The 25,696-nt window shown below is 35.9% G+C and overlaps 1 protein-coding gene across 16 annotated transcripts in view; it reads right to left on the reverse strand.

The window, feature by feature from the left end:
• The window catches only part of LOC132205125 (calmodulin-binding transcription activator 1), a 242,176-nt gene that overhangs the window by 113,850 nt on the left and 102,630 nt on the right, over positions 1-25,696 (reverse strand). The window contains exon 1 of one of the 16 annotated variants that reach the window (XM_059634127.1): positions 15,541-16,080. The exons of the other annotated variants lie outside the window; for them this stretch is intronic. Within the exon in view, the coding sequence (XP_059490110.1) occupies positions 15,541-15,718 (178 nt within the window). The 5' untranslated portion in view covers positions 15,719-16,080. Of the gene's footprint in view, positions 1-15,540; positions 16,081-25,696 lie in introns of those variants that run through there. 16 annotated transcript variants of the gene reach the window in all.

A 25,696-nucleotide genomic window follows, 5' to 3' on the forward strand; every position in this document is an offset into this window, starting at 1 on the left:
GAATTCCAAATGGAGAGCACTGGCATCTAAAATAATTTGGCGAAATGTCTGTCAAATAAGAAGACTCTCAAAAAGAAAGTTTGGAAGGTTAAAAAAAATTGATTGAGAGGTTTGTCAAATGAAATTTTATGATCAAATCCTGATAGGCCTTTGAGTAAGGATTAACATGGTATTTAGAAAGTTGTTTACGACAACTAAATTATGGTTACGGAGTATAATTGTAAGACTAGTAAAAAATGCGTAGTTTATTTAATTTTCACTAAAATTTTATTCTATGGATCTTTGATAACAACTGTGTCATTCTGATTCAAAATATGTATGATTGAAAAGTTAATTTAAGGTAAGTTTAAATCTTTTCTGGGATAAGTTATGTTCTTTTCCTTTTAGATACGTCAGTTGCAAAAACAATTTTATTGGGTTTAAACCGGTTTAAACTATTAGGGCAACTTTTGAAAATTTTGAATTTAGAGACTTTTACAGAGCTCCAGCAGAGCTCATTTTTATAGAATTGTTACTATTTTACATTTTTTTAATAGCACATACCGGTATAGATATTTTATAGGAATTAGAGGAAAATATGTTAATTTTTTTGTAAGACATTAATTGTATTGCATTTTTTTTTTCAAATTTTCAAAATCAGTTAAGGCTGTACAATTTCAATTAAAAATAAATCTAGCATTGCCCGAATTAAATTTTTCTGAAATAGTGATAAATTTTTTACCCTGTAGAGAAAAATATCTTACATGGGATATTAAACTATTAATTATTATAGTTAATTTTTTCACTGGCCCAGTAAGTTATCTTTCAAATATATCTCAAGTGGAAAAAGGTGTTTGTTTTGGATAATTTAGAAGCTAATAACATAAATTTTTGTCCAATTATGTCGAAATTGGTATGCAAAGATCAATCAGAATCTTGCCTTGTCTGTATTTTATTTTATATGCAGGGGGTGTTTGGAGGTTTAAGATCAATCCTCTCTAATTTACGACGCTCGAAGGGGATGCAAATTTGCATTGTGATAAGGCGGGAAACAATTCTTTTCGGCCGCACAACAGCCAATTTGCAAACAAATTGTCTTAATCTCTTCCTGAAAAGCGCGGTCGTAACTCAGGCGAACGGTCCGAGAATAGCGAGAGCAACTTGTTAAAAAATCCATAAAAGCCGAGGCGAGAGAAACGAGGACGTTGCTGGTTCATCGTGCGGCCACCAACCAGCTGCTCGCAGGTGAAATTCCTCCTTTCATGGCGCGCACTAAACTTTTCAGTTGAGCGCGGCCATCATTAATTTCGGCATCACATCTGACGGCGGCCGTTAATTGATGACCCCGTCCGTCCGTCCGTCCGCCGTGGCCCCGTATAATATTATCACCGAGGCCGCACGTCGTGTTCACCACGTGTTGAAATAATTATGCCCGGCAGACGCGCGCTCGCGTGAAAAATTGCGCCGTCTGCGCCCAGATTGGCTCTTCTCACCAGGGAAAATCTACCATCTTCATTTGTCCATTTTTTCTGCCAAAGATATAAAAGCAGAAATTTGCAAAACCCCTGAAATTAAATGGGAAATAAGAAATTGTGGTTGAAAGGGAAGATTTTTTTTATGAATATCCAATTTAAGATTAATTAATTTATTTTTACTTGATTCATTGTTTAAAGGTTTTGATGAATTTTAATATAAAATATCAAAATTTTGATACTTGCGATACCGAGGAGAGGGTCAATCTCAATCTCTCGTTTAAAAATGCTGTTAGAGATATGGAACTTGACGGATTCTTTCCAAATAATACAAATGAGCATGTTTAACAAGAGGTCAGTAGGCTTACAAGGGTTGAATTAAAATTACAATAAATTTATTATCAAATTTCTTATTCTCCTGAAAAGTGAAATTTCTATTGATAAGCAAGTTCAAACATAAATGCCACTTTTGGATTTATTTTTAGCCAATTTTGGGTAAATTTCAATCAAAATAAAAATTTATAGCTTTCGTAATGGTCAGCGTATAGAAATTAACTCATTTTTATACAGTTTGTGATTTTTGTCTCTCAAAATAATTCCATTTGGCGGTGTTCCCTCTTACAATAAAATTTTCTAATTTCAAATTTCAATTTGTTTTTTCTCTCACAACTGTTGTGAGAGAATCACAGAATTGAATAAACCGCTGCATATAGCAAAATTTAATTTCTCATTTTCCCATCCGATTCGGAAAAAAAAATACAACAAAATGTAAATCAACACAGTGAAATAGCATAGATATTATTTTGGCTCGAAATCTCATCTGTGCTTCTCCACATTGTCCTTCTCTCTCTTTCTCCATATCGTCGTCAAAATGTCCTTCAGCACGCTGCCAATATTGAATCAGGAATTGCATTATTAATATTTATGCGAGCCAGTCAGCGATTTTGCTCTGTACAAAAAATCAATGCCCCGGCCCAGACGCCAAAGAGAGCGCCCTGTGCCGCCCCCGACGCCCACCCCTGCCTTTTCCGTGGGGAATTATTTGTATCCGTCTCTCTTTTTGGGCGAGAGCACTTTTGCAGCCCCTCGCCGTTCGCAAACTCGGGTAATATTGGCCCTTGTATACAGTACTTTAATATTGGCAATTGGCATATGAGCAGCAGAGAGAAAAGCACATTGAATAGGAATTCCATTTCCCTTTGATATTTTTCCCGAGAGCCGCGGCTCAATTTCATTTCTTTCTTTTCCTTCTCCATACCAGATATGGTATTGAAAAATCATAATAAAAACAAGGAGCAAAACCGTTTTCATCCAGAGCGTTTTGCTCTCTCTCTGTATGTTTTTATTCATAAACGTTATAAGTGTCTGTTTGTGTATTAGAGGAGAATGAGTGGGAGTTCGCTAGTCGCCTTTCGGAGAACGAAAGAGAGGCGCGCTCGTAAAATTAAATTATTCCCTCTGCTGCCCGCGTGCTTAGCATTTTATTGTGCATTAAAATTCAACTCTCAATGCACTCTTCTTTCATTGCAATAATTTGGCACCCCTGCTTTTGTCCAGGGACTCTCGGCAAAAAACTTTCTTCATCCGACGTGCAATTTGAAATTCATACAGTATTTAGTGCTCCTGACCTTAATGGCGGCAGAAACGGCGTTTTGCACTCCAACTGAATTTATTATTAATCGTCCACAATTTCCGAAAATACTTGTTTTTTGATCCCAAAAATTTTGACTTTTTGATTAACTGAATTGTATTTTCCAATTAAAGTTTAAATGAATTTTAAAAAAAAAAATTATGCTCTAGAAATACTTTTATCTATAACTGTAAAAATTATAATGAAAAAAATCTGAGTTTGAATATCAATTTATTTCAGAAAGCTTGTCCAGATTAAGATTTAAACAATCAATATTTTAGTTGACTTTTGTTTAAAAAAGTTCAATATATTAAATCATTAAAATTTTTCTATTTTATTTAACTTAAAATTGAATGCATTTGTCATGTATGTCGCTATATTGGGATGCAATAAATTGTACAGAAATTTATTGATGATCAATACTTGTCAATATAATATCTGGTGCGAGCATCCGAGGCCATAAATTATTATCATAGAGAGCGTAAATTGGGCCAACAATGAGTGTCAGTCAAACCTCTTAGGGCTTAGCGTCAGTCAAGCTTAACGACACCCGCTAGTAAATTAAACTAATTTAAAGAGGCTTGAGCGGCGGCTCCAAACAGTCGCGAGTAATTAGCTTATTAAGCGTGAGGGATGCTGCTGCTCACACGTCGGTCGCTCGTCCATTACGTGGACACACACGGCCGTTTGCTAAATATTAGATTAGGCCGGTGCCATCTTGTTAGCGTAATAAAATACATGACGCAGTTCGGCGTGTGGGGAGCAGTTATATCGCCGCCCTGTGCAGCGATACCTACAATATTTAGGCGCACGTTGATTGCGTTTTGTTGTCAAAATATATCGTTATTTGTTGGACACTGGTTGTGCCCCCGGTTTAATAAACACGCCGTGTTCCTCTGTGCTATACGCTTGTCCTGTCCTACTCGAATTTCATCAAATCCGAGCGGCGACGGGACACACACGGGCCTCCCCTGTTTAATAATACATCTTCAATTTGCTCTCTCGCATGTGTCGACATCGACCTCATTTGCTTAACAACCTCCGCCCAAGGATATGTTCCTGTCGGCAAGTTTTTTTCGGCTGATTATACACGGAATACGTGCAGATTTGACTTTAGTAATAACCGTTAAATTTCACACTAATGTTCGAGATATTAAATGGAATGCAATTCTGTAATTTTTAACTTTTTCTATGCAAACGTTGAAAAATAATCAAAAAAATTATTTTTATCATAACCGCATGGACAAATTTAAACTTTAACGTAATTATAAAGTTAAATTGTGTTTAAATGGGTGCAATGTTTTAGTTGGAAGATTAAAAATGAAAAATGCTTAAAAGTTTTGGATGCGAAGCCCGTTTTTATGATACACCTCACTTGGAAAAAAGTCAATTTTATTTGCATGACGTTCATCTTTCTCTATCCTAATTAACATAATTAATGTTCTTCCTTCAAAAATATAATTCACTACGCACTTATTAATCACGCGAGTTAAAATTGACACATCGAAGCGGTATCAAATGAACAAAAAAGCGCTCCTAATTTTATAATTTGGTGTGTATAGAAATTGTTGGAGATCGTTAAATCTATTTTTTAATTACAGCCTACTTTCCCATATTTCTTCTCAACGATTTTAATAAGAACCAAAACACAGCATATAATATTTAATATTGCATACATATAGATGATGACAATTGTATTAAGAAATGGTAAAATTGACAAGAACGCTCTGAGGATTGATTATTAATTATAAATTCAAACTTATCAATACACACGCATGCTTGGACTATTAAAATATAATATAAAAAACAATACAATTCAACTTAATTGATCAGAAAATATTTTATAAGAAAATTATTAGCTAATAAAATGCATTTTATATATTTTAATAATAAAATATTGCTTTTTTAATTAATTTATAAAACCATTTGAATATTTATAACTTAAAAAAGTATGTATAGGTTTTTTTAATACGTCACTAAAAAAATAAATTATATAAAAGTGGATCCCGAGGAACTGTTAGAAAAAAATATCTGATCAAAGTTCCCTCCAAGAGTGGAAATCTCCACCGTTCCATCCTTTACTCCCGGTAATTTTGCGAGAAGGGATGGCGTGCGTGGGCTGAAGCGGATTTATTTAATTTGGCTCTGCCTTTATTTAGCTTGGGAGAAAAAGCAAGCGGATTTGGCCGGGACGATCTAGCAATAATTTGAACAGCAGAAAGCAGCAGGCGAAAAAGCGGCGGCCGAGCGAGTCATTCAGTCAGCATTATCGAGAGAGAACGTGTGCGTGCTGCTTACACCGAGGGCGAGATAAAAAGTTTGATGATTCCGCCACTTTGGCTGCTGCTGCGAGAGGAAAAAAGCCCCGAAAAGCAGCAAGCAGGCGGAGAACGAAAGATTATATTCCACTCATGCTGCAAGTTGCCCGTGGCCTCTATTTAGCAGCAATAATTCGCATCTGCACGCCTGATGGATGAAGTTTCTTTCGCCTGATACTTTTTTCCGGCGATACACACGCGCCTCGCCGATAAACAAAGAAAGGCTGAAAAATGACATTTTGCATAGGGTGGGTGGAGGCACCTGACGCTGATCGTCAGCTTTTCGGAACATGTTTGGATAAAAAATTCAACAAATTGCATCATTTGCTTGGTGTACACATGCTTCTCCAATATATATTTGATATTTTTTTCCTGCAAAATAAATCTGCCGTTTCTTTTTTTTTTAGAGGACGGTGGCGAAAGCTTTCCGCCTGTGTTTGTTTAAGGGATTATCTGGGCACGTATTTAATATTAAAATACACACGCAGCCACTTTTTAGAGCCACTTTATCTAAATAGGCAGTGTGCGCCGAATCGCAGCAAGCTGGCAAAATGGGCTCGCGGATTCATGAATACAAATTTTGGCAAATTTTCTTTCCTTCCCGTTCACCTCTGCGTGGAAAGAACGCAAGAAAAGGTGAAGTTTTGTTGGCTTACTTGCTAATTTAAAGCCAGAACCATAGACTCCCGATCTTCAATTAAATTTCTTTGTTCAAAGAATACATAATATTATTTTAGATTTTTTGATGAAGGTTGCATTAGAAACGATTTAAAATCTGTAGCTTTCCTCAATTTTTAATTTTTATTGACGCGTGAAAAAAATACATTTACTAGGATTGTTTTTTATAATGAACTTAATAAAAACTGAAAAAATTATTCCCATAAGAAATCTTATAAGGTCAGCAAGTTTTGATTTAAATGTTTTTCTTCGTAGTAGAATTTTTTTTTTTAAATTTCTTGTTAATTGATTTTTTGCTTCACAAATTTTCAAGTTTTTCCCTACACACAGGATAAATCTTGAGTAGGAAGGCATTCCTGGTTTTTAGCCTCAAGTTTGTTTAGGTATGGTCGGTGCGGAAGCATCAGAAAGCGGCGGGCGTAACTTTATGGCAGCAGCATGATTTTCCGATGGCGAGAGGCAAACAAGGCATAAATTCTGCACAAAAGCAAGGGCTTGTTCTGCAAGCAGTCGAGCCACTTCCTGATCATTTTATTATGATTGAGTATGTAGCGAGGCCGTAAATTTTATGGCCGTTCGAAATAATGTATTTCCAGAGAGCAGCTCATAGAGATTCGGACTGGATGGCAAATTAAGTTATCATCACCCGAGTAGAGAAGGAAAGTAGTGATGGGCCCTGATACACACAAACCCATAAAAAAGACGCTGCCTCTCTCTTTCCTATTATATAAATATTTCCTTATGGTGCCTCCAGTGAAGATTTTTATTCTTAGTTAGAAAGAAAATTATCAATTAAATTTTATGATTTAAATCATGTTAAAAAAATTCACTGTTGTGTAATTACCTGGATTTGTCAAAGGTTCACGTTTTCCCGGCTAACTAAGTCACTAAATTCATCAAAATAACTATGATACAACTCAAGGTTCCAAAGTTATTGACTTATTGGCGGGAAAGGATGAAAATTCAATGAGCATAAGTAGTGCAACTTTGTCGTTCGCAATCTTGATTTACGTCAAGAAATATTATGAAATATATTAAGAAAAAAATCATTCTTAGTGAGTCCCTATAAATCCCCCTTTCTGTAAAACTTTGTATAAAAATAATTTTAATAATGACAAGGGCTTTTATATCACGCGCATGTGCACATAGTGTAAGGTAGCAGTGTGTACGCGCGCGAGAAATTGCAACCAGGCTCATGTGTGTGTTTGTCTTGTTTTCGTGCTGCTCTACTTTACCTAACGTGTGCAAATATTGTACTTTGCTGCGGGATTACAACGGTGGCTTTCGGCATTAATATTAATTTGCGCGCATATACGTTCGAACGCTGCGACTGATTGCTTAATCATTATATTCAGCCGAGTTTTGCAGTCTTCACTGCCACCGTCTGACTTCAACCTTAAACATAGTCAAACTGCTAGAGCATAAAAAAATCTGTTTTTTTTTTATAGTAAGATTTACATTATATCTAATTAAATAAAGTCTGATTTTAATGGGGAGGAAATTATGAATTTACAAAAGAGCAGCCCTATCAGATGATGCTGTTTTTGTATCTAACTGGAGTAAATTTTTCTCCCAATTAATACAAAGTGACCTTTAACAATAGACGATAGAAAAAAAACTACTTACTTTAAAAACTAGCCTCTTTGGCTCACAATAGTCAGAGGCTAAAAATTTTGTGAATTGCAATATTGTTGTTTTGACTACATTTGATCAATGCATCATATTGCACTCTATTCAATACAATATGATTTAAAAAAATTGTAAATTATTATTTATTTTTTATATTAATTAAATAATATTCAATGACTTCATAATAATTTTATTCAAATTTTTACCTTTCTTGCGTGTTTATATTTTATATTTAAGTTAAATGTGATGGTATAATCTACATTCAATTTCATAACATAGTAGGATGATACATAATCAATTTTTAAGTCAATGATGAACAGTAAACTTCAGATAATCGTTTGCTTTAATTATTACAATACAATCAACACCAATCCATACATTATTATTTTTGTTTTAATTTTTAACAATTTTTAATGTAAATAAATATGACTATATCTTATGCAATTGGTTCAAAGCATTTAATAAACAAAAAAATTAAAGGTTTTAAATTAAAATTCAAATTTAAAAATGATTTTGGATCGCATAATAGTGATATAATTTTTTTTGCTATGTTTATAATATTGACAATTCCTTTTTTAATTCCCTCTTCATCAAAGCGAAATTGAGTAAAGATGTTCGTGTCTCATTGCTAGAAGCTTGTTTGTGTGTTTTGGACGCACGCGTGTAAAAATGGTAACCGCCGACACAAAAAGAGCAATCTCAAGACGGAATAAAAAGTGAAGGGCGGGCACTTTTCATGACCTTCTGGAGCATCTATTTCCTGCCTTTGTTTTCGTCTCCTCGGCGCTTAAGTGGAATTCTTGTAGGCCCCCGTGTTTCTCTCTCTCTCGTTCAACAGGGTTCGCAGCGAATTCCAAATAAAATAAAGAATGCGTGTAGCGAGAGAAAGAAAGAAAGTCTATTGTGCATCCTCTTTTCAGAGAGTGTGTTGCGGGTGGATAGCAGCAGAAAGAAAGAAAGAGGATAATGGGATTAAGAGAGAGAATAACATGGCATTACTATCTTACACACAAACAGACAAAACGTAGCAGAAGAGAGACGCAAATAAAAATTCCTGCTTTTATGCCTTCTTAAGCGAATTATAAAATCATGTCTTCCTTCTTGCACCGCCGACTTTTAATTAAATCATTTTATTACTTTGAAGAGACGGGTAGTATAATTATGCACTCTAGGCAGCAGCATGTGGCTGACGTATGAAAAGAGGTAACGCGAGTTTGACGGAGAGTTGGTTTGGCGGAAGACGAATTCGTGGGAAGCAATTTGCACTCGCACGTCACTCGCTCATATTGATGGAAATGGATTCGCAGAGAGATAATTGTACCCCGGCGAAATGCACTACTTTCTGACGTGGCTAATTCCAGTCCTAGTTTGACGCCTTGTAATTTATATGTACGTTTTTGAGTTGTGGATGCAGCCGGCGAAGCATTAGTTATTTATTACCTTTCGCCGCCTCTATGCACACTCATATTTCATTCGAATGCATTCTGATTAAATTATTCGAGCTCTTTTGCGCTGCATTATTTATGTGCACAGTTCTGTGTGACGCCGAGTGCCATAACTTTATCAGCCGTGTTGGAAATAAATATATTTATGCTTGTTTTTGCTTAGTAAGTACAAATATTTTAATCAATAATTCCTTTGGCAAGCCCTTCTGTTATATTTCTGCTGGATGCTTAATTATTGAATTTATATGTCATTTTGCAAATGTTGGATTTGATGTAAAATATAATATGTAACAAACAAATTAATTTACCTGACGGCACCATTTTTCTCTAACTTTTTGTTTTGTGTTACGGAATGTTTAGAATGTTAACTTTCATAATATGAACAGTGAAACATAGACAATGGCTGAAGTTATTTCCATTTAAGGCCAATTAATTCATATGTCTATGAGCTGTTTTATATAGCATAAAAAGTAATATTAAAAAATTAATCAACCTAATAAACAATTTTTTTTAAACGCGCATCTTATTTTTATTCTAATAAAACTTCACTTATTGAAAAAGAAAAAAACGCGCCGAAAATTACTAGATTTTAAATGCTTATTTTGAGGACTTGCAATTAGTGTAACAGTATAAATTTTTATCGTTTCATTTTGATAAATACTATATCAAATGAACTACAAAAGACCATAGTTTATTTGGTTCCTACGTCAATTCCTCCTGAATATTTTCTGACAATGAAATAAGTTTTTTCTTCCATAATAAAACATTAATTATACCCATCAAAAAAATGTATAGCTAAAAAAGGATCGGAAAGTTGCAACTATGTATAGCTTTGTTCCAAAGAGGACATAAACCATAAGAATAGTATTAAGGATTTGATGATAACAAACGCGCGGCGTCACGAGGAAACATTCTGCTTTGCAAACGTGTGTCATTAAACCGCACAATGTAGGAATGATAAATAACGCTGGAATAGCACAGCACTCGTCTTGGCGTTTTCTGTTAGCGTTTACTTTACACATGCCATAGCTAGTTTTGCACATAAAATATACACGGGCTGGCATGCGGCTACGTGACTGAAATATTAAAATTATAATTGCACCAAGTGGGACACGAGTGGTTTTTGCCCCTTTTGCAATTAGATACATTTTGTTGTTCCATCTGCTCCTCTCTCCACTCGCAAATTGGATTTTCAGCCCTGCATCAAAAGCACACACACCTTTGGCCCGCACAAATAAATAAATAGGCACACACGCGTGTGTGCAAGTTTTGCTCGTTTTGATTGTGGGGGCTCGAAATTGCTCCGATAATCAGTCGCTTTGTCAGACTAATAAGGCAAACCGAGAGTGCGCGCGTCTATTTCCAGCTGATCGATATCAATTATGAAAACCGAATGCACTTCCTTTCGTGGCGGGCGCCATTTAGGACGGGATTTCATCAAGCGTGACCGTCAAAATCTCATCAGCTCGCCGAGTGGAAATCGAGTTTAATGAAAATAATCAGCGAGTTGAAATTGATCTTTAAAGCAACCGATCAAAAATAATTAGGACTTCTCGGATAATAACGTTGGAAAAATAATGTACCAAGTTTGAAATATTTGAAATTAAAATATGATATATATGAACGTAATTACACAAATTTAATTGATTTTTTATTTCTAAATGCAAACACTTTAAATATTGTTTCAAGAGATGACTAAAAATAACATAAACTATTTATGTAATTAATTATATTAATCCAATTTAAAATTAATTTTCAATACACAATCAGCATCATAATATGTGATCAAATATGATTTGAACTTTTGAAAATTTCACTTACAAAAATATGTATTTTTAGAGGTAATATTATAATGAGGTTACCCGTTTTCATTTATCTAAATTTTTATTACATTTGATAAGTTTAATTTAATTTATGATTGCTGATCTTAGTTATCCCATAGATTCATCACTAAAACGAAAAAATGCAATAGAAGAAGAAGAAAACGAAACAACATCTGTTACTTTACAGTATTATTAACAACATTTAAATAAAGGAATTTTCTTCAACCTTTATATATAAATTGTTTTCAATATTTGAGCATATTGTACCGAAATATACGTTTATGAAATATGACGTTTTATATGCAAAAAAATGGATATTGCATAAAAAAAATTCAATTTAAAATAATATAAAATAACTTTGTATCGTACTAAATTTTTAACTACTAAAAAGATTTATAAATTTTGATTTTATTTATAAAATGTTATTATATTGTACATGTTATTAAAAAATACTAATTAAATTTACTCAACTACGTTTAATAATACCCCCAAGTTTTATATTTAAAATCCTGCGTGAAGACAAGTTGAGTTGTGTTGACACACTTTTGGCTCGTTTTCACCCTTCGGAGTGTGTCGTGTTGGACACACGAGAGAGCGAGCGCAGACAGACAATGGAAGGCAAAAGCGAAGCGCAATTTATTCGCCTCTTATCCGCGCGCCGAGATAAATCTGAGCGCCGCTATTGGCTAATGGGATGACGATGCTGAATCAAGAGTTCGTTTGTCAGGCAGCAGTCAGCTGTGGATTTCATCATCTGGCAAAGGTACTTAGATCGACAAAGCAGCTCGGCTGCAAAAACATCAAAGGGCCCTCTCTCATTACCAACAGCCAACGCTCGCTGATATTCCAAGAGTCAAACTTTTGATACTCGGATTTCGCAGCCCGTAATATTGTAGCAAAGTAGCGAGAGCCTAAGACTCTTTCTCCGGGCGACCCCGGCGGCGGCGGCTGCTCCTCTCTCGCAAACTTGTTATAGATTTGCCATTTAAAACATCTTACTCTCTATATGTACGCGCGGCGTCGGCGGCGCACAGAAGAGAGAAAGAGAGAGGCTCACAATGAGAATAATAATGGCGTGGGCGGCGGCGGGAGGATGTAGTAATAATGATACTCTCCGAGATGGAACCAATCGATAAATGTTTGAGCGTCCAGTCACTCACGCGGCGTGCCTCTGCCCTAACAAAGGCAATAATAATCATCATCCACTATTCAATTTTTTCGTTTTCGTTTTTTTTTTAACCAAGGCGTTTTATCAAAATTTATGGATCTTAATGTATCGAATAAAATTTATATTATATTTTTTAATTATTTGCATACATGATTCAGTAGTAATAACCTCAAGGAATTGTCGTTGAATTACTAAATAGCCACTTTATGGCTCTCCTATTTATTAATTAAGGGCGTTAATTGTTAAGTTGTGCATGTATGTTTGAAAGCAGAAATTTTGGCTTTAAAATTTCTATCTTGTTGTTTTAGAATATTTTACTTAATTTCTATGGAAAAGTATTAAAATTATGGAAATTGTTAAAAAGCAAATGGAACAATAAATATCAATAATTAGAATTAGATTTCCAAAGTTTTCCACTCTTGCAGTTCCAAAATTAACTAAAAATAACTAAAATAACATAAATAAATTTAATGGGAGTTAAATAATGCTAAAAATAATTTTAATGATAGTTCTCTTTGAAATAAAAGTTTCTGATTTTTTTTTAGTGCATACAATTTTGTGCTTGTTAAGAAAATCACAATCTTTCCTTGTTACATCATTAGCCATCCTAATGCAATAAATTTATGAATCAGCCTCTTTCCTGATATATCATTTGAAAATATCCTCTTTTTATATAATTTCGGTCAATCTACAAGGCTAAAATTATTGCACACAAAATGTACTTAAAACCGCCCTCATTAAGCAGGCCAACCCCAAATTCAACATTGGGCTTAACGGCAAAACAGTTTTCCGAGTGTGGACGCACAAATTGCTGGAATTCCGGCGATTTTTGCCATTATTCGAACGACACCCTGCTTTTGAATGTATGTACTTTTAATTGTTATTCCGCCGATCTTGTTGCCAGCTCCGCGTGTTGGTTTTAATTTTACGGCTCTTTCGCTCGCAACGCACGCAGCCGGCAGACCGACCGGCAGGCCAGACGGCGAATTTGGCCGTCCTCCGCCTCGAGAATGTGAATGGGCTCTTAATAATCCGGCTTTTCAGCGCCCCGCCCGCGTCTTCTCTCGCTCCGGCCGTAATGAGCGAGGAAATAACGATGTATGCAGCCCGCTCGGCACTTGGACTACAACGGTTGCATAACTTAGTCATTTCGCTCTCCCAACGGACTGCCGACCCGACTGTTAATCATGCCCACTTCTTTCGGGCCCGAGAGTGGAGATGAAATTTCACAGCGGGGCTACTGTATGTATTAAGCTGTCCATTTGGAAAGTTCTCGTCTCGGAAAAACGGGCAGATTTTCATTGCGTAATCATTTAGTTTGTCTGAAATGCTTTGAAATTATTTTCCTGTGTGACTTTTATTTAATCCTTGAAGGTTAATAAACATAAAATTCGCTACCGTTATTAAACGTATAATTCATAATATTTTCATTAAAATAAATAAGCAAAGTGTAATTTTTTAGAATAAGTAATATTTCAAACATTAGCTATTATTTTTTTCTAGCAAATTAGTTCATTTAAAAGTAAATTTAGGTTTTAATTTGCACAAAAATATATTGCTAAAAGAAGTGTGAAATTTATATTTTTGAATCAAAACAATTTTTTACTAGGCAAGTTAAAATATTGCAGCAACCTTGAGTATTTCTCACTCCACAATTATTTTCCATCAAAGTGCCGCTCTTCATCATCAATCGAGCGATTTTTCCGCAGCACCTGCCTCCGCTGAGGCCTTGCAACGTGCGTGGAAAGCTTCTGGCGCACTTTCCACGAGTGCCCTCCCAACATTAAAATCAGCCGAGTGGCGTCGGCGGCTCATTTGCGTCGGCTGTCAGCGTGCCATGATTAATCCCCGTCTGTCCAGCTGTTCAGCCCGCTAATTTCTTGTTTACATGCGTTTCGCACGTGCACCGCGGCGGCCCCAGTTCAAAAAACAAAAGCCAGAGACGTGCACGAAAAATATAAGAAAAAAACAATTTTGACCTACGAAGCGACCTGTTTTCCAGAGCCATTTTTGGAAATAAACAGTTGGTTTGAAACATGCACGATTATAGTGTTAATAATATATGTTTAACGAATATTTTAGGAAAATATCAGGAGTAGTGGTTACAAAATGTCCTATTTTATAATTAAATATTTAATATTATTGTGAAATTTGTTACATACAGTTATAATACAGTATATTAGCTTACGGAACTATATCGATTCAAAAAGCAAAAATATAAACTTAAGTAATAATTTTCTAAAAGATGGATCTTTATAAAAAAACTTAATCAGCAAGCTTTAGTTTGATCAAACTAAAGGAAAAAGTTGAAGATTTATAAGAATTGTTTGCTTCTTCCTGAACTGTATTATTTGCTCGTTTTTGGTATATTTTCTTCTAAATTGCACTTGCATATTCAACTATCAAGTCAACAATTTTGGAACCAAACTTCTTGTATCAGGTTAACAATACAATTATAATATCATAATTTTTAGAGATCTGTGTAAGTGTGTAGCAATAATTTATTGGCAAGCGTATTGAGTTGACTGCATTATTCTATTAATTTTAAACGCTAAAATTTTGACTTGAAAAAATTTTTTATGGTCATGACAAAGGAATTGCCAAATCTTTCTTGCAATAAAAATTACATGTTATGTGATATCAGAAAACATTTTGATAGGCTTGATGGAAAAAATAATTTTTCCATCATGTAAATTTACATTGAAAGCTTTTAATAGAGGTTGTTCATATATTTATTGTTTTGAAATTCTTTATTTTTAGGTATTTTTGGGATACTGTGTTTTTGATTCAGAAAATGTAAATTACAGATAGCGTCATACATAAGTAATATTTCTTTTACAAAACTTGCTAATTTGTTTATCTTATAGCAGCTACAGTTATAATTTACATTAATGTTTATTTCGTAAATATTTTTAGTAGCAATTAGTAACAATTTTAATTCTGGTACTATTCAACAAACTAAAAGAAATTTTTTGTTTTAACATTTTTTCCAATCAATTTTATAAAATATTTATCAATATTTATTTAATGTTAAAGATATATTTTTTACTTATATGATTTAAGTAGCAACTATTGCTGCTATTCTACGGATTCTATGCTAATTTTTAAATAATTATATATTTTTTATTTTATGTTTGTGCTAACTTCACAAGAAATAACAACTGAAATTAAATTAAAATTGGGAATGCTAAATCAATGGCCAATTACACTAAATAATTATTTTAATAAATAAGTCATTTAAATTTAATTTGTATACAAATTAAAGTAGTTACTTTCATTAAAACTTTGTAACTTATTTCAAACAAAAATAAATGTTGTCCTTATTTTTCATGTTTAAGACCATATTAATTTAGAATATTTTTTCATGGTATGAAAAATTTTGTAACTAGGGTACTCACTGGCGTTGAGAGGAATGGCGGAGGCGGCTACGAGCGCCGACTGGGCCGAAGAGCCGGGCGCCGCGGGTTGGGCGGCGATGGCGCCGCGATGGTGATACTGTCGCGGGCCAAAGTGGGGCGGCAGTTGGTGCTGCGGCGGCGGCGGAGGCACCGCGTGGTGCCTCGGATGGTGGTGCATGTGGCCCGAGGCGGAGGCGGCAGCCGCGGCTGCTGCAGCTGCTGCGGCCGCGTGTGCGGCGGAGGCGGCGGCGCCGCCTCCAGAGGTGGCGGTCTGCTGCTGCTGCTGAAAGCCCTCCAGGGTGGCCTTGAGCAGTTTCAAGTCACGCGGCGAGGCGCAGGAGGCGCGGACCGAGGAGCGCCATGGCCGCCGGTTTATCGAAGAGAGGACACCGCCTCCGGGGGCGGCATTGCCGGCGGCCGCGCGCTGCTGGCTCGACGACGAGTTCTGGCCCCGCGACCACTGCAGCTGCTGGAAGCACGTGGACGTGGCTCTGCGGCGCGACAGCGAGGGTGTTAGGGTGGCCACGACGCACACCGCACAGTCCGGTCACGAAGGGTCGCCGTCCGACCCTTGCCGATCACTGTCCGTCCTGCCTTCCTTTCAGAGTTCGAGAGAGAGAGAGGGTTTGAGTGAGGGTGTGTGGAGCACGTGCTGCTCGGCCGGCGGCTGAAGTCGGTGTTGGCCGAGGGACTCGTGCGCTCCGACTGGCTGCCCAGGACTCTGTGCCGTCTCTCTTGCGCGCCGGGCCCTGCCAGTTCCATCGATCCACCCCCTCCGCCCCGAGTGCTCCCACCCTTCGAGTCTCTCTCGCTCTCAGCTTTTTCGGGATACAATGGTGGGGGTGGGTGGTGGGTCGGAGCACCACCACCCGACGTATGGATGGATTGAGGCTCGACTCGGCTGAGGTTAGGTCCAGCTTGACCCTAGCTGCGTGCCCTTTGACCAATATGCAGTCTCTCTCTGTTATGCTTGGTGATTCCGATGCATGTAGACAAATCGACTTTGATTGCTTTCATAGGCAGACAAAAATTATTTGCTGTTTGGATAAAAATACCACAAAAACAAAGCCTAACAAGTGAGTTCCAGATTTCATGCTAGTTGTGACATTTAAAAGTACTACATATATAATTTTTCTTCCTTGCCGTTGTCACCTCTTAAATTATCCTTATTCATGTCAACTGAATAACAAATGAGTTGATGTACAGGACAATTCAGTATATTTATTGAATGTCAATTTTTTTTTTTTTAATAATTCCCAATAAAAACATTTATACTGCATATGACCAATTTCATTGTTTAGATAAATGACCATTATTCCAACAACATATCACGGTGGTGAATTTCTTTCACAATTATTCTAGTGATCTTTTTTCAAAAAATTATTTGCCTGTTTTTTCCAAGTCTCAATCTTTTTACTTAAAAATCACATTCCTAAAATTGCTGTTTTCTTTTATTAAGTTTAAATTTAGGATGAAACATGTCAGTTATAAACCGGTAAAAATAAACACAATTTACAACTAAAAAATTTCCTATCCTTGAAGTCGCTTGAAGTGTTACATTTCACTTTTTCCTTCAAAATATCGTACACGTCTGAAGTCTGGAGTATAAATTATGAGCAGCCTTGGAATTGGACCCTTTTGGCATTTTGGGCTCGGTGTGTGGTAGTAACACTCAACATTTATTTATTCATTTTCCTTCGGAACACCTGCGCCAAGAGGTTGAAAGACGCTGACCCCTAAAAGATTCAGGCATTTTTTTCTACACACAGGTGTTTAGCCTCCTTTTTTCTAGCAGTTTCTTTATCAACCAACTTTACTATCTAAACGTATCAATTACAAAGCTCTGATTCTAGTTGAGAATTGGTTCGATCGCGAAACGGTCATGGAAATCGGCTCTTGAGGAGGACGAGAGTGTTTCTCGAGACATCGGAAAAGGTAGAATACGTGCAATAAGTGAGGAGCGAGAGAGAGAGGCCTGGTTATTGAGAGAACGAGAGCAAAGCACTCCGCTAAGTGCCTCTTTATGCATTCACGGTAATTCCCAGCTGCACATACATAACTCTGGTACACAGTGTGCATGTGGGGCGAGTTTCTCCTTCTTCTTCTCTTGCACTATTATACGGCGCGCAGTGTAATGGCACTCCAACATACGCTTATTTATTTATTGCACGAAAATAAATATATAGAAAAAAAAACAACATTTATTCCGAGTGCGGCGCAGATAAGTACAATAATGGCCGCGCGCGCTTTAAACTGCTCATCTCCCCGGAACCGTTTTCCAGTTATTTACTGCATCCTCCTCCGGCCAAATGGATGGCGCCCAGTGTCAATAACACGCAATTCACGCCCGATTTATGTACGATTTTTGCCCGCTGCAAAAACCCAATTTGCACACAGAATCAAATTTCTTCCGCGGCCTATCTGCTTGCGAGAGAGTAACCGCTCCCCCCAAAATTGCTTTTTATAAATATACTTTGACAAATTGCTTTCGATCTTTGAATGTGTGTGTGAATATTCATTTCCAACTAAAAATTTAAAAAATTTAATTCAGCAAATAGCAACCGTATAGACGGAAAAGTTTTTCATTGATTCAAAAAATTCATCGTTATAAATTTATTTAATGTGTGTTGAGGTGATTAATGCAAATGAGAGGCAGTTTTAAAATTGCTTACAATCGATTTAGTGAGAAAAAAGTGCTTTCAGCGGACCCCATTAAAATAGCTTGATATCAAAATAAAATAAAACTATTATTATGAATAAGAAGTATTTAAAATCAAAGTAACATTTCCATTTTTCAATGATACATTTTGCTATACCTCTCTCTTAACTTTCATTCTCCTGAAATCTATTATAGCAATGAAGCTTTTTTCTGAACAAAAACACCAAAATTAATATACCAGAGTATTTTTTTCTTTTTAGATTTAATCAAATTTTAACGTATAAAATTCAACAAATTTAAGAAAATTCCTAAATAAAAACAAAGTCAAACAGACTAAAACTAATTGCTTTGGAAAAAAATGTTAGATATTGCTTTATTCATCTAATCAATCACTTTCACTGTTTTTTTTTATTGTTCGATCCGCAGATAAACAAGCGTGATGGAATATTCCTTTTGCCAAACACACAAGCAGGCCTTGTTTGATCGAAAATTTCCCACCACACCGATTCTATATTAAATATTTAATAGTTGGTGGAGAGTAACCTTTCGCCACATTTGCTGCGAAATAACGTGTGTGATGTAAAATGAAAAATTCATTAGAAAAGTTTCGCGCTGCGCCGAAGAGATAATTAGAAAAATTTAAATTGCTTCGAGCTTTTTAATGAAATTCACAGCGAAAGAGGAGCTGGCGCGAAAAGTTTTATTTGCAACTGTCTATCCGTGTCTGTAAGTCAGAATAAACAGAAGAAGAGAGGGTGGAAACACACCAAAGTGAACATTTTCTCATCACCGCCGAGAAAAGAAAGGTTCAAACGGTCGACATTGAGATGCAAATATAAAACAAAGTTATTCCATCACGACTCTCTTTCTTTTCGCTCTCCTTTTTGAGAGGCACACATTTTCTACCTTGAGGCTTTTCGCTCTTCAATATATTTGTTTAAAGGTGATGTTGCATTTGGCTTGGTGTAAAAAAAGTGCCACAATAAATATTTTTAATTCTCTTAAACGAGCCGAGATTCTTCGTCACCGCGCAATATATTTAGCAAGGCAGAAAAGAAAAAGTTTGAAGATGTGAAAGGAAAGGTAACCATTTTCTTTCTCTCTGACACATCAGTACTGCTAAATGTGTACCGAAAGATTACAAAGCGCGGCTCTCGCTCTCTCGTTTCTCATACACACAGCCATTTAACGGCACAAAAGCGCCCTTTTTTAAGTTAAAAGATTCGCATGTATGCATTTTTATTCCGAGCTGTATTTCTCACCGGCAGAGAGCGAGTATGCGAGATACGCTGAATTTATGCTCTTGCCGCGCCACTATCACCAGAGAGAAAGAAAGGGTTCAGGTAATTTGACTTTAGCACGAGGAGAAAATCTCGCGATTCATTCACGACGACACGTTTTTAACTTGTGCAGAATCATTAAAAGCGAGTGCCTCTAGAAATGCACAGAGATAAATTATTATAGCCAGAACAGGTTCAAAAATTGTAAGGTGAGACATTAAGTTGAAAAAGATTAATTTAAATTGTATTCACTTTTACGGGAACGTATGTTATAATATTACGATTAATTCACAATATACTTCTAAAAACTGAACAATTTTTTGCTCAAATGTCCGATTTTTTTGGTTATTCAAAAGGCTGATGGGAAAAAACGACTCTTTGATTAGCTCAAAGTTCAGCGAGACATTTTAATTGAGCATAATTGGTCGGAGAGCAACAGAGGAATCAAATACACGCAGCTGTGATGAAGTTCATTTGTTGGAGAGAGCGTCGGACGAGGCTTGATAATGGCAAATTATGACATTATGGAGGCTCCGCTCGCTCTCTCTCATAATAAATAAATGACCTTTCGTAAGTACCAAAGGCTTAAAAAGGTTGCTGCTTAAAAAATAACACGCCGTCGGCCGAAATTACTCTTGCAATTTGTGCCGCGCTCGCAAAAATGCACGTTGGCCGCCGCCGTTTCAGGGAGAATCCAATCCACCACGCACCAAAGCGGCACACGCGCGCGCCCCGGTGAAAAATGGCCCTGCTGCGCGAAAGTAATTAAGAGCATTTCTTCCTTTTTGTTTGTTTCGCGGCTAGTGGTGCGCGAGCTTAATCCTTTTCGTGCCGTGTGACGCAAAAAGTCACCTAGCAGCCTTAAATAATTGTAATTCCCTTTATTACTTTCCCGAAGGTTTGCACTAGAGGCCGCAAGAGAACTCTTTTTTTTATACCAACAAAGAGTACCAGTGCCAGTGCCAACGGACTTCACTAGTGCAACAGATTGACGACCTTCAATCAGTCTCAAGGTATTTGATACTGTTTTGTGAAATTTAATTATTTTAATTTTTAATATATTCTGTAAGAAAATTAGTTTTGTAGTGTCGATATGGAAAAATTTGCAAATATTTTTTTAAACGATGCTAAAAGAGTTTAAATATATAATTATTGGAAATTTATCCAACCGATAATTAAATACTAAATAACACTCCTTCCAAACAATACAAAGCGGATCTGCATTAATTATATAGCTAAAGGGTTGTTAACATACAAATTATGTTTTCACATTTTTCTGAATGTCTCTATAAAAGTTCAAAAAGTTATAGTTTTATTTACATGCGAAAAACGTTTTTTTTTTTTCAAATTAAAAGATAAGTTTGCCCTAAAATTTATTTTATTGATTAATTGAAAAGAAATAATAAATATAAATCATATCTTTAAACAATATAAAATTATTTTGATCATTTACGTAATATACATTTTTTTTTAAATAAGATTTATATAACATTGTATTATTTTATGTAAAATATTTAACTTAATGAGGTAAAGGTCTCAAATTTTTATGTGTTTGGTAATATTTAAAGTGATTTCTTCAAAAAATTTTAAAGGTGTTATTTGTGTAGGTTGAATTATCGAAAATAATTCATAACGAAGTTTCGATCGAGCCGCCGAGGAAAAGTCAACATTAATGATAAATAAAATTATCACGAATTACATTTTGTTAAATGATCCAAGTTTAAGAATAGGTAAGTAGTATTTAATTATTATTATTTCATGTACATATGGCCCATAATTATGGGATATAGTTCGTTGTTGTTCGAAACCCACCCACCACGATTATTTCAACATTTTTACTCACAAAAATCCTGTAATATGTAAGCTAATTTTATCATTTATACATCTTTTTTATTGCACGCGGTTTAGTTATTCATTCAAAATGAGGAGTTAATGAAATGAGGATGAATGCAAAGTTTGCAGTTCACTTGCTTTTTTGTTTCCAGCTGAGCCTCTCCTTCTCTCTCAACCATGAAAGTTTAAATTTAGAGGCGGAAAAGCGTAAAGCGCAGAGAAGGCAGCAGACAAAGCAAATAAAAATTACGAGCGTGACTTCATTTAAACTTCATAAAGCAAAGTTGGGCGGGATTTTGCATAGGCTGGTGCGAAAAAAAGCGAGAAATGCGTCCCGACGCGACCTCTACACTCAGCCATTTGAGCCGACGAGTCGTTCTTAAAGCCATAACGCCCTAATTGTCGCTGCTGTATGTACTTAAGCGGCCCAAAGGCAGCATTCGGACCCGCCGAGTGCAAACTTTTGGCCATCACTCGTCGCCAAGTCTCTTTATATTTCGAGGCATCGCCCGAAGGACTCCCTTCGGCCCCTTTTTATGCATTCCGGCCACGCGGGTGTCACCCCCGCGTAAAAGTTAATCGCCCCGCGGTGATCCCGCCACCGTGCGATCCTAATTGAGTGAAAGCATTTTTCCCTTTGCACTCACGTCCGTCGACACCTGCCTGCCCCTCGTCGTCGCACGGATTTAAATTCCACGGTCGACCCTTACCTCCTGGAACAAAAGAACACACGCGGCAATTAGTGAAAGCGATGGCGATGAATTACAAAAGGAAGGAATAAGGAGGGTACAGCTGAGAGGTCCATAAAGAGTTTTCAAAAGATGCCATTGGCAGAAGAAAAGAAAAAAAGTAGAATTATTAACCGGCTTACAATAATTTAGTTAAAATTATAATAAAAATCAATTATTTTTTTCTTTTAAGAGATTTGAAAATAAATATTTATAAATTAATTGTTCTAATTTATATTTAAAAGGCATAAAAATTAGTTTCTATCAACAGCTGTACAAAAATTAACTTTTAAATATTTGGTTTCTAAATAATACTTTTGATCTGATCATTCATACTTCTTCAACTGAGTGTAATTTCATAATTAATTTCCATTCCAAGCGTAATCTGTATTCAACTGTTTGGATTAAAATTGACCAATATTTGATTTTATTTAATCAAAAGTATTAATTTTTATGCTTTATTGCATATCAAATTTATTGATTATTTTGGCTCTACGCTTCATAGTTTTCAAACAGTTATTAGAAAAAACTTAGTCAAATTTTTATTATTAAGGAGAAGATGCAATAAAAATTGATATTAGTGTCTTTCCATGAATCGATTTTCATTTACAAACATAATATTACGTAATTTAAAACTTTTTGCGAATTTGTGAAAACAAGTCGTATAATTAAGTAAGTTGTGCATCTCGGTACTTTTGAGTTTGGATTGAGCGCGTGTCTGCGGCTTAGTGCAGTTTCAACTCGAGCAAAATGAGCCGTTTTTCTGCAGCACTTGTGGGCGCAAATACGAGAGATTTAATAACGCAAGAAAGGTGTGCAACGAGTTTACTCGGGAAACACTTGGCTCTAATTCGCTCGCTCACTCGCTTTCTCTCTCAGACCATAAAATCTCCAAAGATTTCCTCTTAGTATCGCTCTGGAAACAACTTTTGTTCCTCGCGAGTAAAATTTTATGTGCAGTACAAAGAAAGTGGCACATAGAAAAGCAAGTCTGGCGGAAAAGACGCGGGTTGATTATAGTTTTTCCCCTGAAGAGAAAGAAGAAGTAAGTGTTTTCGGTGTGTGCGGTGATAGAGTCGTGTGAGACTGGGATGATCGCACCACACTTGCTTTCCTTCTTTCTTTCTTTGCCAGCAAAGTGAGAAAGGAAGGGCAATATAGATGTGCGCCATATGGGCAATAGCTCTTCTCGCAGCAAACGCGGCCGAGATTATTAGAAAAGAACGTGTGCGACTCTAGGAGATGCCGTGCGGCAAAATAAATTCGAGAAGCCGACTTAATTGCTAGCGCCGGCTTTATTATATTGTGTGTATATTCACGATTTTATTATTTTCGGAAGGGATGCGTGCGTTTCGGCAATAAAACATACCGGCGACCCGACCTACGTGGATTTTTAATAATCCACAGCAATATCCACCCACGCAAGTTATCCCAGGTGCTGAAATTGAATTGTACGCCCAGATGGCTCGTCTCTACAATGTTATTTACATGATATCTAAACACAAATATAAATTTTTTACATAGTTAAATTAGCTGTACATTCATTTTTACGTATCTTATTTATATAAAAAAAAAATATATAAAATAATTATTTATGTTTGTAACAAATTATAAAAAAAAAAATTGAAAAAAAAATGAGAACAAGTTGAGTAAAATATTTTACAGATCAACAAAACAATAAATTGTGAAACTTTTAAGAATTTACATTTCCTATGAGGATGTATAGATGTTATCGTATTTATAATTTGTATTATTTTGCATTAATTTACATCAACCAGCGTAAGATTGTCATTGTAACGTTACTTATTATGTAGTACAGAATAAGAATAAGTCCTAATATAGAGAAACTATGTGATGATGGGTTTTATGTATTCAAAATTTTACTTCAGTGTTACGATTTGATATAGGAGAATATCAATATTTTTCCAAAGGTTGAATAGATTTTTCCACAAATTAAAAAGAAACAAAGCTAAAATTTATTAAAATTATATAACATATATTTTTAAAATAGTATAAAATTAAAAAAGAATTTAAAATCACGTTTTAAAATATGATTTGTGCTATGTTAAATTTCAAACAAAAAAGTATGTTATTTTCGAATTCTAAAATAATTAACCATTTTCCACGGAAACGAGTGGAAAATATGAGCGCAAAAACAACACACACTCGCTTTTCAACATAGATCGCAATTTTAAAATTCCCAGAAGCTGCGTGTGCAGCGGTGGGTGGGTGGTGGATTCAGCAGGTCCAATTTCCCGAGTTAATTACGTCGGAAAACAAGGCTGCAGCGGCAAACGACATTCCCGGGGCACATACCGGTGAAAAATCGAGCGCGCACGAAGGGGCACTTTTTCAAACGAGGCAATTTCGGCGCGCGGCTTTTTGCTGCAGAACAACGAATTAGCTAATTTTTAAATATTGTGTCACGTACGCTAAACAAAGAAAGGAAGCGAGGGTGGGTGGGTGGGTTGGCATGCAATCTCCTAGGCCATTACTAGCCACGGTCACGAAGATATTTGTCAAGGTACACAAACTGTAAGAGGTACGATAACGGAGAGAGCCGCTCTCATATCCCAAGAAGGGCGTCTAATTTAATTTCCGCCCACCCTCTTCACTCTCCCTTTCCTTCGTTTGGTACATATTGTCTTTGAGAATAATCCCCGAGCTCTTAACCGTGTATTTTATAAATTACAAATTTCCCACCGGCTGCTGCTGCTCGCGGTAATTATATTTCGTCTGCTTTATGTTTATTACCGGCAAACAACCTGCGTGTGTGTGCGAATGTGTTTGTTGTGTGCAATATTTTGTATCACGTTATATGACAAGACGGTTGAAAAAAAAACAAAAGGGCGGCGAAACTTCAGGGATGTTGAAGCGAGATGCGCCTTTAGGAAACCTGATGATTTTTCCAATTTGTTCGAAGAAAACCAAAATGAACCAACAAATCCCTTCTTTTTCATATTCACAATCATCTATTAGAGTAACTTATGTATTTAAAATAAGGCTAAAAATTAGGAAAAATGAGGCTCACTGCGGCGGATACGGTCTTTTTGATTTCGGAAGTTTTAGCCGTTTTAGCAATGCTAAAGATAGTGGCGTTTTGTAAATTGTTTTTCGACAATCGAATATAAATAATAATAATAATAACTAAATAAAATAAAATGCTATGAATCACGCACAATTTAAAAAAAAAATCGCTCAGAAATAGGAAGCTTTTTCGCCAATAAATAGCTTAGTTTAGTAAGAAAAAATTCAAAACTTACTGTTGGAATGCTTGCATTAAGAATTGTTAATACAAAAAAAATTGACAATTCATTGGAGTGGCATATGAATTTAACCACGTTTTTCCCTTTTTTGTGACCAAACAAAATGCTGAGATGGATTAATAGTTTCTTTCATCACCTGTTGGTGGATACCAAATAAATGTTGAATTATGTAACATGACATAAAATTAATCAAATCTAAGATCGGCCTAGACTCGAGACCGATTGATCTTATGGTGTCTAAATTTTTTTTGTCATCTTCACACAAATTTTATAAAAATTTTTGTTCATAGAAAAAAAATGAATAAATTTGTACTCCGTTTATTCCAGGTTTATTCAAATTAAATCATTGCTCCAGTGTGCGACATTCGTCCGTTTGACATCTAAAATATA

The sequence above is a fragment of the Neocloeon triangulifer genome, unplaced genomic scaffold, assembly GCF_031216515.1.
Source record: "Neocloeon triangulifer isolate White Clay Creek 2 clone unplaced genomic scaffold, ASM3121651v1 ptg000001l, whole genome shotgun sequence".
NCBI lineage: Eukaryota > Metazoa > Arthropoda > Insecta > Ephemeroptera > Baetidae > Neocloeon > Neocloeon triangulifer.